The sequence below is a fragment of the Thermobia domestica genome, chromosome 18, assembly GCF_964235325.1.
Source record: "Thermobia domestica chromosome 18, izTheDome1.hap1.1, whole genome shotgun sequence".
Lineage (NCBI taxonomy): Eukaryota > Metazoa > Arthropoda > Insecta > Zygentoma > Lepismatidae > Thermobia > Thermobia domestica.
This window is the reverse complement of record NC_137471.1, coordinates 56,457,309-56,471,608: the sequence shown is the minus strand read 5'-3', so window position 1 is coordinate 56,471,608 and position 14,300 is coordinate 56,457,309. Positions and strand designations below refer to the sequence as shown.

General features: G+C 32.2%; 1 protein-coding gene across 1 annotated transcript in view; it reads left to right on the top strand.

Annotated features, from left to right (window-relative positions):
* The window catches only part of mgl (low-density lipoprotein receptor-related protein megalin), a 298,877-nt gene that overhangs the window by 193,701 nt on the left and 90,876 nt on the right, over positions 1-14,300 (top strand). The window contains exons 11-17 of the mRNA XM_081747000.1: positions 3-198; positions 1,300-1,553; positions 2,736-3,173; positions 6,618-6,877; positions 8,766-8,979; positions 10,449-10,588; positions 12,467-12,603. Of these exons, the coding sequence (XP_081603126.1) occupies positions 3-198; positions 1,300-1,553; positions 2,736-3,173; positions 6,618-6,877; positions 8,766-8,979; positions 10,449-10,588; positions 12,467-12,603 (1,639 nt within the window). The remainder of the gene's footprint in view (positions 1-2; positions 199-1,299; positions 1,554-2,735; positions 3,174-6,617; positions 6,878-8,765; positions 8,980-10,448; positions 10,589-12,466; positions 12,604-14,300) is intronic.

The following is a 14,300-nucleotide window of genomic DNA, read 5'->3' as shown; positions in this document are numbered from 1 at the left end:
AGGCCGTGAAATCGTTTTAGCATCTCAGAATGAAGGAGTGGAAGGTTTGGCTGTAGACTGGGCAGCAAAGAACCTTTATTACATAGACAGCAGAAAAGGAACACTGAACGTCTTAAGTACAAGAAATGTAACGTACAGGAGAACATTACTGAAAAACTTGAAACGACCTCGTGCAATAGTTGTTCATCCGAACAAAGGGTAGGTACTTTTGTTTGTATAGTATGTTCAAAAACAAAATAGTCACCCGGCTACCTTGTAAAAGCTCTATATTCGTACTTGAAGGTTTATGTTATTAACCAGACAATTACATGGCTTACGATCAATTCTTGATTCTTTTTATTATTATTATTATTTGTCTGTTTTGCTTATAATTTAGGTTATTCTCTGGTAAAATGAAGTTGTCTAATTACAAAATTAAAAGTATGTATTATTTGAAAAGAACTTTTTCAAGTACAAAAATGCATTAATAAACCTTAATCAACATGACTGAGTATAAGTTCTTTGAACCAAAGTTGGGCAATCGAACACTCAGCCACGTGCTTATACGATTTCCAGAACTGATGTATTCAAAATATCATTTATTACTATAGTTTAAGTAATTATGTTTATTTTACAAAATGTACAAATTAACTTCCATATCTGGAACTAGAAAAACGAATCATTGAACAAAGCAACGTTTATTTTAACGTCTGGGAACAATGTATGACGAAGCCAATATTTTTAGTTAGTTGGCGAAACTTTCACACAGTTATTATTTTAAAATAAACGTTACTTTGTTCAGTGATCTGTTTTCTAGTTCAAGTTATTTAAGACAGCAAAGCTAATATCCTAAATAAACGTTACTTTGTTCAGTGATCTGTTTTTCTAGTTCAAGTTATTTAAGATAGCAAAGCTAATATCTTAAATAAACGTTACTTTGTTCAGTGATCTATTTTTCTAGTTCAAGTTATTTAAGACAGCAAAGCTAATATCTTAAATAAACGTTACTTTGTTCAGTGATCTGTTTTTCTAGTTCAAGTTATTTAAGACAGTAAAGCTAATATCTTAAATAAACGTTACTTTGTTCAGTGATCTGTTTTTCTAGTTCAAGTTATTTAAGACAGCAAAGCTAATATCTTAAATAAACGTTACTTTGTTCAGTGATCTGTTTTTCTAGTTCAAGTTATTTAAGACAGCAAAGCTAATATCTTAAATAAACGTTACTTTGTTCAGTGATCTGTTTTTCAAGTTCAAGTTATTTAAGACAGCAAGGCTAATATGAACCAGTTAGTAATTTCATATCTGACTATTTATTTTTAGATTTGTGTTCTTCTCTGAATGGGATCGACCAGCAAATATCAGCCGTGTATATTCTGATGGCACTGGTCGAATAATCTTCCGAAATGTCACTCTTGGATGGCCAAATGGTTTATCAGTAGATTTCCTGGAAGATCGATTGTATTGGTGCGACGCTTTGCTTGATCATATACAGCACTCAAATCTAGATGGGACAGATGTAAAGACAGTCAATTCGCCCTTAATTCGGCATCCATTTTCAATTGTTGTTCACGAAGGTATTTTATTATTTTTAATGATATAGTACTAAATATTTCCTTTTTATTCTATGATTTTTTGTGTCTGTGTTTCTTTATTACCACTAAAGTAAAAAAATATATCAAATAATGATATATGTATTTTGAAGCAAAGAAATTTTAGCGTAAAGATACGAAAACTAAAATTTAATATTCCAATATGATTGTTTCGAACACAAGCACGCTAAAGGCATTACAGAAGATTGATCCCTGTATATGTGTCCGACTTTAAGTCTCACCTACCTTAGGAAATATCACGGGACCATAATCGATTGCTCTCGATATGAGTACCATGTGTCGTGGTAATAGCCCTGCACCATAACTGCCATTGTAAGAGGCTCGGTTGAAGTACAAGAACAGGAATCTTGAGCTACTCCTCTTTGCAGGCCTTCCAGAGGCCACGGACAGTGATGACACGACGAGATGCAAGTGATCTTTTCAATAGGACAAATCCGAAAAAAATCATGGGACTAGCATCAGGTAACTTCACTGGTATGTCGTGGAAGGGAATAGCCTGAATATCGGTGTCTTCCGCCATCTGTGTAGAACAGGATATGCATGTGATGAGGCCTTATCCATATGTACACGGACTTGATTTACGTATTACATTTCCATACAAATCAAAATCTTCTGTATGAATTGGTGTGAGTATGTGGCTGATAAAATATGGAGTTGATTTTGCGATTTTTAGGTACCTGCTGAATCATCGATAACTTGCCTTCATATCAGTATCCCGTGACAACCAGAAATCCCTTCGAGAAACTTGCTTTCAGTCAAAATTATTCAAATTTACACATATCTAGAGTTGTTTCTTTGCAAAATTAAGCACATTTCAAAGCTAAGGTAGTTTTATGTTTTTTAAAAAATAGTTATGCGCAGGAGGAGGAAAAAGGAAAGATTATGGTGGAAATATATAGAATTTTAAACTTCAGAATTTCAGGACTTCTTAACATGATGTCACAGTTAATAGTCTTAACACTTTTCCAAGCCTCTTATTTTTATTTCCAAAATATTTTATAAATATCTCTTAAATATTTTAAAACATATCTCATAAAGTTGCCACCTATTTTTTTTCGACAATTAATCAGTGAAAAGTTGTAAAAGTTTGATTCCCCTTATATGTTGTGTGTATATATATAATTGTATTTTTTGCTTTCTTTGTAGAATTTATGTATATAACGGACTGGAGATTAGATGCAATCATTAAGATGAACAAATACAGTGGAGATAATGAAGAAACTATTATTCGTGAACCACAGACTAATAGGTTATATGGAGTGAAAGTGTACAGTCAAACAGTTCAAAAAATCGATCGTCTACATCCTTGTGCTCATAATAATGGTGACTGTCAGAAAATGTGTTTTGCCGTTCCCAGGAACAATTCAGATCAGCTTGTGGCAAAATGTGGTTGTCCGTATGGTGAAAAACTTAATTCCGATGAAAAAACATGTGCTGCCGACCCGAATGCGGAACCTCCTGTTCAAGCGTGTCCTAATGCTTGGGATTTCACTTGCAATAATCAACGTTGCATTCCAAAAGCCTGGGTGTGCGACGGAGATGATGATTGTCTTGATAATTCGGACGAGGAACAAAATTGTACAAGTAAGTGTTTTGTTTGTTTATGTATTGTTTTATATTTTGTGTTTTACATATACGTAGTTCTTATAAGCATTTTGTGTACGAAGTGATTCAAGTTTCGGTAGGATTTTACATGCGAAAAATTTGAATAGTAAGATAATATATTTTATTTGATTAATCCAATTTTAGATTAATTCTTCTCTAGTTTTTTTAACACATCTGAAATGTTCTTCTTAATACGTTATTAAGTAAAAGTCTATTACTCACTGTTTGTTATGCATACTTCTATTCAGTGGTAAAAGTGAGGGGGGAACGCGGGGGGACGCCGTCCCCCACCTCCAGAAAATTTGAGTGCCGTCTCTTCAGTTCCTAAAAGATTACAAAGGGCAAAGATAAACAGGAGGAACGGCGTGACTTCATACTGCTATCTACCGTCCCCCAACTTTTTCAGATCCATTTTTACCCCTGCTTCTATTCTAATTTGTAGTATGACATTAAGAGATCATTCGTCTGGTGCACAAATAATATTTACCCATTTATTTATTTATTTATTTTTAAAAAGCGATGAGAACAGTAACAGGAATTCCAGAGAGTCTTGTAGATTATTTAATAAATATTGAAATAATCTTTTCCATATATATATATATATATATATATATATATATATATATATATATATATATATATATATATATATATATATATATATATATATATATATATATATATATATATATATATATACTGAATACTAAACTGCCTTATGTTTGTCAAAAGAAAACTGTATAAGTTTCGTTACTCAAAGTACTGTTCACTCACACAACACAAGGTGGGAAAATGAAATAGAAATTCCTTATATCAGACTGAGCAAAACGTAAAATAGTTACAAGTATTGTGCAGCCGGCCCTTGTCACATTCAAAAGCTCTGATAACACACGAATGAATTGTACATTGGGAATGTCAGAACTTACAAGTTACGCCCAGAATTTTGTAAAACTTGTATTTGGTAGAGCGTAAAATACGGGATCTGACTTGGGTTGCATACAAATAAAACTGAACGCTTACAAAATGAAGGAGATTCTGTTAAAAGTAGGGATGGCCACAAAGTTCCGGTTCCGGCGGAACCGGTTCCAGACCTGGATCCGAAAAACCGGCTCCGGAACCGGGTCTTCTAGAAGCAGATCCGTTCAGAGACGAAACCCGGTTCCACCAGGAACCGGTTCTGGCCGTTCTTAATTGAAAGGGTAGAAATTGGTAAGATGGGAAATAGCTGTTAGGACTGGTTAATCTACTGTACTTACTCGCAGGGTTCGGTGTTCCTTCCATCATGGTTCTTTTGGTGGGTTGACGTTCGTCCATTCGTAAGTCTTCTTGATCGCTCCTTTCAAGTCCGGATGAAAATTAAGATGCAGTGCGACTTAAAGAGAAAGGTCAATGTAGGTCAATGTATTTGCAGTGATTATCTCAACTGAAATTATTATTACTCTACAAACAACGATACATTGTCATCAGCAACTTAACAACGTTAATGATAGTAAATGCTCTCAAAGCTAGAGCAAGGAAAAATTTTCAGAAAACTCAAATCGTAGCTCGCGTTGTTAAGTGTTGCTTGACTCGAAATCAAACTTCAATTACCCCTTCCAAAACATTTTTTCTTTCTTTTTTTTTATTATTATTTTTTCCTTTTTTCTTATCGTCCCATCCGGGTTATTTCCTGGTTCATCGACAATCTCCTCCGTGACGTTGAAAAGTGCAGACTACATAGATTAACTATAGGTGGGATGATGACAGGAATGCAGACAGGGAAACAATCTGTTGTTTTATTGATTGAGAAATTACATAAGTAAGAATAAGACGTCAGACAGCAAGAAAACTTCCTTGTCTGTAAAGTAAACGAACTTTGAAAAAAAAAGAATTGTAATGCGACTTCAACATTAATTAAACTATGATGCTTTTCATTGAGTTTAATTTAAAATAAAATATCCCAATGTTCGAAATAAAATAACTCAAAATGTATGCAAATACATAACAAATTCATATATTCACAGTATATTGGAATGAAGTTATATAACCTACTATGACCTAGAATTGGAGAAATGGAGATTAAAAATGCTGAGTGTTGTTGTAAAAAGTGGCTAATAGACAAGTGTATATGTAGTATTATAGAATTTCAAGGAGAATTTTCTGAGTTGGTGTAGGAAGTATTTTGTATTCTATTGTGCAAAATATAAGTATTGTATGAATTACTTACAATTGTAAACATCATTGTTATATATGCTAAGTTCAATCTTGATGTTGACTATTACATCTTGTTGTTTAATCCTTTTACGATCCATGGTACGTTGTCGTATCATAATGCAATGTTGTCTCTAACCGATTTAGGTCCTATAAAAGGCATTTAAACACATTTTTTTTTTATTGGTCAAGCCAGACAAGGACCAAAGAACATCCCAGATACGTTTTGGAACCAGATGGTCAACTTGTTGGCGTCAAAGGGGACGCGGGGGGCGGGGTAACATCACATTTTTTTTCTTGAGTTAATTTTCAAAACGTTTTCCCGTCATTCGCTGTCAAGATATCATATTAAAATTTTGCACACCCATTGTGTACACCACAAACTATTTATTTTTATTTTTTTTTTTTTTTAATATCTACGTCAAATCGGGCCCGGGTCCGAGGAGCTCAAAGGTTTCAAGAAGGGGATTTTTTCAGAAAATTTTCCGAAATTTCCCTAAGTTTTCGTTTCTGGTGTATGATATGGGCATGTGAGTGGTAGCCTTTGAAAGGTTGCTTTATTCTGAAGAGAATGAGGTATGAATCATGATCCAGGGACAAATAGTCTTGTTTTAGGAAATTTTTACATCACGTCGTATAAATATATGTGAAAAAAGATCTGTCACCTTGAGATTTTCAAAAAAATTTCCCGCCCTTATCACATTGAAATTTTGCACATGTATTGTGTATGTAACTATGTATTTTTCCAGTGATTTTTAGGTCTCTACGCCAACCCAAACCCGAGCCAGAGGTTCATTTTTTTTTTTAAAAAAAAAAAAAAGTTATTTTCGAAAAACTCCCGGCTTTTCCTGATTTTCCCGTTTCAGGTGTATGATACGGACAAGCGAGTGGTTCTGTTGGAAAGGTTACTCTATTGTTAAAAAAAAAAAAAAAAAGTATGAACCATGATCCTACAATAAATAGCAAAAATAGCAATGAAATAGTATCTGCTTGATTGAAAGTCTAAAATATACCTCAAAAAGCCAAGATCGTAAAAGGCTTAACCACAATAACTAATTCTTACTCTTATTCTAATCCGAAACTTGGGATGATTATTATAATTATTATTTATGTTCTAGTCATACGTAAAATTGTGTGTTCTTTTAGTATGTTCTGTTAGTATTTTTTTTAATTTATAATTTTCTTAATTATATCATTAATACTTACTAATACATAATTGGATGTATCGAATAGAACCAACATGTTCATCAGAAGAATTCCAGTGCCAATCTGGTCGATGCATTCCAATGTCTTTCAAATGTGATTCTGAAAACGACTGTGGAGACTATTCCGATGAAACAGGCTGTAAAAATGTAACGTGTGCTCCTAGCCAGTTCCACTGCGAGAACGGTCGATGCATTCCAATGACGTGGAAGTGTGATTCAGAAAATGATTGTGGTGATGGAAGTGATGAGGGTGAACATTGCGCAGAAAAGACGTGTGCTTACTTCCAGGTAAGTAATATTTAATTATCTTTTCAATGTATTAATCATACAGTAATCCAAAATATGAATGAAACATATGTAGCATATAGGAATCACTATCTAAAATGTAACGTATAGAGCTTATTATTTTACACGTTACATTCCAGGCCACAGTTCGTGTAAATTTTTAAATTATGTCAATACGATTGAATGATATAAAATCAGACACACCACATAGAATCACTATTACCTTTTATTCTCAAAACTCCATTAATTATACTTTACTTTTTCGGTTGTCATAGCAACGTTTTACACAAGCAACTATCTGCTGTTTTGGTAACTAAGAATACCAATTATATATATATAATCAACATATATTTTCAGCTACTAAGATTAAATGTTATTTTTATATTTAGAATCAACATCTAAATTCTTTTCTTCTTCTTCTTCTTCTTCTTCTTTTTCTTCTACACAACAGATTGTGTACTTTTAAGCACCGTTGCCCAAAACCAAGATATAAAAATAGAAGAAATTTACAAAATAATGTACAATATCGTTGTACACAACACTAACCTGGATGTTCTATGATGATAATCAATTTCTCTTTCGTTTTAATTCAAAAATCAATTATCCAAGTTGTAAAGGATTTTTCGTATGGAAATACATTGTGTAATGTTTTACAATAAGATTGAATTAAATTATTACATATTTATGTACAGTGATACAAAATATTATAGATTTCACAATCAAATATTATAGATCTACGGACATAAATAGATTTAAACCAAAGAACTTCATTATAAGAAAGGTTTAATAACTTTTGTACAATAAGATGAACACTAGGAAAGTTTCAAAATATCACCAAACTGAATACGAACTTGTTTACGGCAATAGCTACTGTCCAACACGATATCGTATTAAATCCATATAACCTTCTAAATTCCTGTGGTATGGATGATGAAAAATAATGTTTAACAACAAATTTTTCGATTTCGTTCCAAAAGCTTGGTATTGTTAACCTGTAAATCGTGAATATTATTTTATATAGGCTTAAACAGTGCATTTTTAATTTAAGTCTTTTATAAATGAGAAATAGCAGTTTTGTACATATAAATCCCATAGAGTGTTTTCGTTGTCTGTTAAAATACTGGAATACTGAAATATAAATTTTTATAATTTAATTCTAAACTACTATATACTAGTTATAAGTACTATATACTAGTATGTAAATAGCCAAATATCTTCACAATTTAAGTTCTAAAATCATCCTGGCGATATGTGATCGAGTATTTCACCAGAAATATCTATGAGAAATTAGAATAAAAGAGAAATTGATTATCATCACAGATCACATCCAAGCTAATGTTATTAATACTGTATTATATTGTTCTTGTTACACTTAATTAGTTGTTATAATCCAAAATATATATTTTTATCTACTTATTTTCAATATAATCACACTTTGATGTGTGTCCTTGCGTTTGTTCTATATTTTGTATGTTCATTACTTAGCCTTGGTTTAGTATGATATATTAAGATCAGTTTTATTCTCTCACCCGTAAGTACACGCAGAGTGGTGCTAATATAACTCTAAGTAACTTCATAATTACTTTAACACAAGAAAAGTATATAAAAATGACCTTAAATATGAAGTAACCAGAGATAATAATAATATTAAACAAGTTAATCAAGTTCTTTTCTTTCTTCAGTTATCTGTTTATACGAGTATGTTAAAATTTAATCTAATTTCTTTTGTGATTTTATTCTTAAATTTATACTATTGATAATTTCTCTAGCTGCACAAATAGTTATAATACAATACATCTATCAGTATGTTGAGAATTATTGAAGTATTATATCATATTGATCCCCAGCATGCTTTACAATAAATAATATTATTTCTCAATATTTATTGTAGTTTACGTGTCCGAGATCGGGACACTGTATTCCACAATCTTGGGTGTGCGATGGTGACAATGACTGTTTCGACAATCAAGATGAAGAAGGATGTCCACCCATCACCTGTTCTGCTTCACAATTTAAGTGTGCTGACCTTAAGCAATGTATCCAAGAATCCTATAAATGTGACGGAATTCCTGACTGTAATGACGGAAGTGATGAGCTTGGATGTCGTAAGTAGTTCAAATTTATCATTTAGTAGAAAATAAAGCAGGTAAATCTATCGTTGAATATGTTACGACGCGTGAATACCTTATATACAGGTGTAGGTATCACTCATAAAAATCACACAAACTTTTATAGGGTTCAACAGTTACTATGCAGATAATGGAATCTATGACGCCACATGTGAGCGAAATATACATAGGCACGACAACAGGAAGCATTAAGCCTATAATTATAATTTATCAAAACATTTATTGAGACATAGATATAAAAAATTGAACGTGTTAAAGATTTTACATAGACACTCAAACAAAAAGATATGCTTTAAGATTTTTTCATACACCAAAATAGTCTAACTTTAGATCAAAGTAATTTGTAGAAAAATTCTCACTTATATCTTCATTTACGATTACTCAAAATAACACTAACAGTAATTTTAGCATTCTGTAATTTCTTTTTTATTTTCTTTTTTAATTTTTTTTATTTATTTATTTTTTATAGAAAGTATAGTCTAGCAACTATAGCCATACTACTCATTCATTTACTTTTGTATGTATTGGTGCACTTGAGTTATCGGAGTTTGTTGTTTTTATCAATTTTGCAACGATTTTAGATTACTTCTTAATTTGCTAACAACAAAGACAACCCTCAAAAGTTAACTTATCTTTTCTTGCCCTCCATATTCATTTAGACCCAGAAGAAAGTTCTGGTGAAGAACTGAATGTACGTATGTTCCGCAATGAGTTCTAATAACGGATTTAAGAAGTTATATTAGTTTTCTGGTAAAGCAATGTTCGAAATGGGTGTAAGTTTACTAATTTCATCTTTATGAAAAGAAACTCATTTAGATATGATTTCAAAATTGATTACCCACCATTTGTTTAAAATTTATTTGTGCGCATAGGTAGTATAGTTTGATAGTAAGGCTAGCAAAAAATAAATAAATAATTAAAAATATACCTCATGTGGAACAATTTTGTCTAGATAAATATTTTCTAAAAGACACATGTATGTTCAAATGTGTTTGAATATGTCTTTCAAAGGAGTACACAATGAGATAATATTTGTCAAGATGAAAAAATGTCAAGTGACATGTGTGTGAAATTCAAAGTTGCGTTATAAAAATAACAAAATTAAATTATCATCACTTTCGCACATATAAATCATTTATTCATCTTTGTAATTAACGTACTTATAAAGTATTACAGTGTTAATTTTTAAAATATCTCTTTTTTTCGGTTCAGAAATAACTAATAAGAGGAAAAACATAGATTTTATTACCACTAATTTACAGTTTTAAATTATTTAGTTATAAATGAGATACATCCATTAAAATTACCTGTATATGAAAATTGGAACAATAAATAAGAATTGAGAATGCCTCCTGGAAAACTGGACTATCAATATATCATAAATGACTAATTTTTTTGTGAGTTACAAATCCATATCCATTTATTATATTTGTTATTTTTTGTAGCATCTTTGGCACCTGACCAATGTGACCGAGAAAAACAATTCCAGTGTAAAGCATCAGGTATATGCATTCCAAGAGCTTGGCATTGTGATGGAACTGCTGATTGTGATGACGAGTCCGATGAACCAGCTTCATGTGGAGAGGTGAGTTTTATTAGTACATGGAATAGTAATAATGATAATAGTTCAACCAGACACTACACGAATTATTAAAAATTTCGAAAAAGAATAATAATTTAATTTGTCCTCATATCTTTCTTATGTGAGAAATATATGATCCATGTTCAAGTGGTATCCGGAGCTTAGTTATCAGTATAATGCTATAAATTATTAAAGAGCTTGGTGGAAGAAGGACGTATTCCACATTTGCAACTTTGTGAGAAAAAGAAGTTAAAGTTTTCAAAACAGTAAAAACGCAGGAACAATAGATCATACAAATTTACATAGCAAATTAAACAAAGTTTGACATATTTCACGTCAAAGAAGTTCAAACTACAGATAATAGATGGCATCAGCTTTCATATAACGCATGAAAACAATTTCTGTGGAGGAGTGGGATAGTCCCTTCAATTAAAATTTTCTCCTTACCTGAGTATTGAGAATGCCCCTGGGAACGTGAATTAATAAAAGGTCGTTACGTGACCTGACTAATTTATAAATTCTTAAGAATGACAGTGTTGGAAGATCCAGTTATTTTTGTAATTATTAAAAGTTTTCTTTTTGAATGAAAGTTGTCAACTGATTTGCCTTTTGTTTTATTGGTGCTGTTACAAAAACACACGAGCTAGTTATCCTTAAAATGAAGTACAGAAACCGTCTAGAACATTTTTCTTAGTTAATTTATAAGACTGATCTTGCAGTGTCAATGTTTATTACAAGCTTAATAATTTCGAGACTTTTCCTTACTCTGATCTTCTGCCGCTTCAAATACGAAAATTGATGATTGTAACTAATATTAAATAAAACGCAAATCATAATGTATTGGCTAACAAACATTACTAGTACTTAAAAGCATTAAAAATATCAGAAAATTAACAAAATCACTAAATTAACAAAACCGAAATATTAGAAGTGTATTAACATTGGGAGATCAGTTGTTGGCCAACATATCATGATTTCCGTTTTAATGCTAGTTATGGACCAATAAATATGTATTTGTAATTCTGTGCTTTCGTACATTTTCGTACTCGAAGCCAGTGATGATTCGGGTTTCTCCAGGGGGAAAATTTTCATTTCACTGGGGTGAAAAATAATACTACGAAAATACTGATAATCCACATTGAAGACGATAAGAGATATGGCCTCGGGAGGGCGGGGGGGAGGGGTTGATCCAGAATGAACTTCCTACTTACCCAGTATGAACTTCCACCCAGCCACCCCCTGAAATCATTAGTGCTTAAAGCGACCGGGGATAAGAGCAGGAAGGGTTCTCGAAATCATTTTGCTGTAACAAATATATGAGACAAAGTGTTACTATATATATATATATATATATATATATATGTGTGTGTGTGTGTGTGTGTGTGTGTGTGTGTGAAATGTGTTTTATTCCGTGACTTCAATAACAATTACTACCGGTAATTATTTACCTGAAATAAATGAATTAAGTAGTTACAGTTAGTAATTGCATATTTCAAATTGAACTGCAACTGAGTTGTATTCAGTGTTAGTTGTTTGTAACTTTGTAATATATAATATGTACTTGTACATATACACAGAGAGAGAAAGAAAGAGTAAATAGTATAAGTAGACTGGGATCTATTATATTCCATGTCAAGCTAATTTATTAATTGAATGAAATCCAAAGAGTAAACAAAATAAGAAACAACTAGTTGTGTCCTTTATTCCTCATATTTGATTAATTACAAATAAAAATATCCAGTTTATATTATCTGAAATAATGAATTTATAGTGAATGTTGATTTACATGTATTACATATCTGGGCATATTTCTAACTTTTAAAAGTTTCGTAATGTTAAAATGTACATGAATAAATAATTCCTTATGTTTTCATAATCCAGGTTGATTGCCAAGTTGGATTTTTCAAATGCAACAACTCCCATTGTGTTTTCAAAGCCTACGTATGTGATGGACGCGATGACTGTGGGGATGGTTCAGATGAAGATGCACGACATGCATGTGGTCCTCCGCCATTCAGGTAAATTATTTGAAGTTCTTCCATTTATCTATACCTATATATCTTCATGTTGTTATGTAAGGATTGATTTCCCAAAGCTTTTTTAGTGTTGTTACCGAACACCCTTTATATGTTAATTGTCATTTAAAATCATTGCTCTCATTAGGTTTCGACGTTATTACATTTCAACCATGGTGCGTGCCAGGGTCGGATTAAGGGGGGGTTAGGGGGCTATAGCTCCGGGCCTCTAGTCTGATCAAATTCTCTACTGGCTATCTAAAAAGAATCAATCATAATAATAAAATAAAGTATGACCAAAAATATAAAACATATCGACGGTACTTTGCAACTACCTCGTCTTAAAAAAAAAAAAAAAACTTTACAATAGAAGAAAAACACAAAACATTTAAAAAAAAAATGGAGATTAGTTAAGGGTCAGCGACTTTTTTGATGGAGACAGCAAAAGTCGCTTGCTTTTAACTAATCTTCAAACTTTTTTTCTTCTGTAAAGTTGTGTTTTGTTTTTAGGATATGAGGTAGGTGCAAAGTACCTTATTCCCGTAACTTTCCTACCGTACTTTCACAGAAATATATTAGTTGAAGTCAGCAGGGACCACATATTTTTTCTAGTCCTGGGCCTCCAGATGGGTCAATCCAGCCCAGGTACGTGCCTATAAGATATTTTGTAGAAATATATCAGGCAGCTGCGGAATTGCTTGTCGGTGCTAATGGATATTAATTGAAAATGACCAATTAAAAAAAAATATATTTATTTAATGAACATAAGCAATATAACGAAACAACAGTTCTGTTCTAATAGAAATTTTGATTCCGCAAGAGAAAAGATTTTGTGGTGATTTTATGAATAGCAAATATATCGTTATTAGTAATAATAATGCCACTTGAAATAATAATAATAATAATAATAATAATAATAATAATAATAATAATAATAATAATAATAATAATAATAATAGTTACCCTTTTCAAACATGTTTCAACATGTACCATATTAATAAATAAACACTTTTCACGTTCCAATTTGAACAAATTGACATGGCACTCCTCTAATCTTCGTAACTTTTCACAGTTCCAAAGCACAACATTATCACACAATTTAATGTTCATATGTATTATAAATGTTACATTTTAACAATATATTTGTTGCTTTTCACTACATCTTCAAGAGTTCGAAGGCACAGAGGTTGTTCAGCCTACGTTTGGCCGATTTCGTTCCTTTCCCCTCCCGGGCAGAATGGACTCACCCGACCTGGCTCATGGCGTTCTGCAGTGTTGTGCAGTGGCTTCCTGGGAACGGAGTTGTTTTTCCGCGCGGACAACAATAACGCACAAAACAGGACCATTGTTGTGAGTGTTGCGTTAAATTTGTTTCCAAGTGTGTGGGTTTCCGCTCTGTGACCAAAATGCCGCCCAAACTAAATCGGTTTTGGGAAGGCTATGTTGCGGTTCTTTATGATGCCCACTTTAGTGTTTCTGTCATTAGAAAACAGCGCAAGAAGAATGGTTGCAACATCAGTTTAAGTGGAATAAAAATGTTATTAAAAAATACAAGGGCAACGAAGCTCCACCATTTGGATCACCAACGAAGTTACCTAGGAAGCGGGAATGCACCAAGACCACCTCCACCATGCAGAGGAAACTTCGCAAAATGGCAATGCAAGAAAATCCGCCAACACAAAGGTGTATGGCTAATCGTC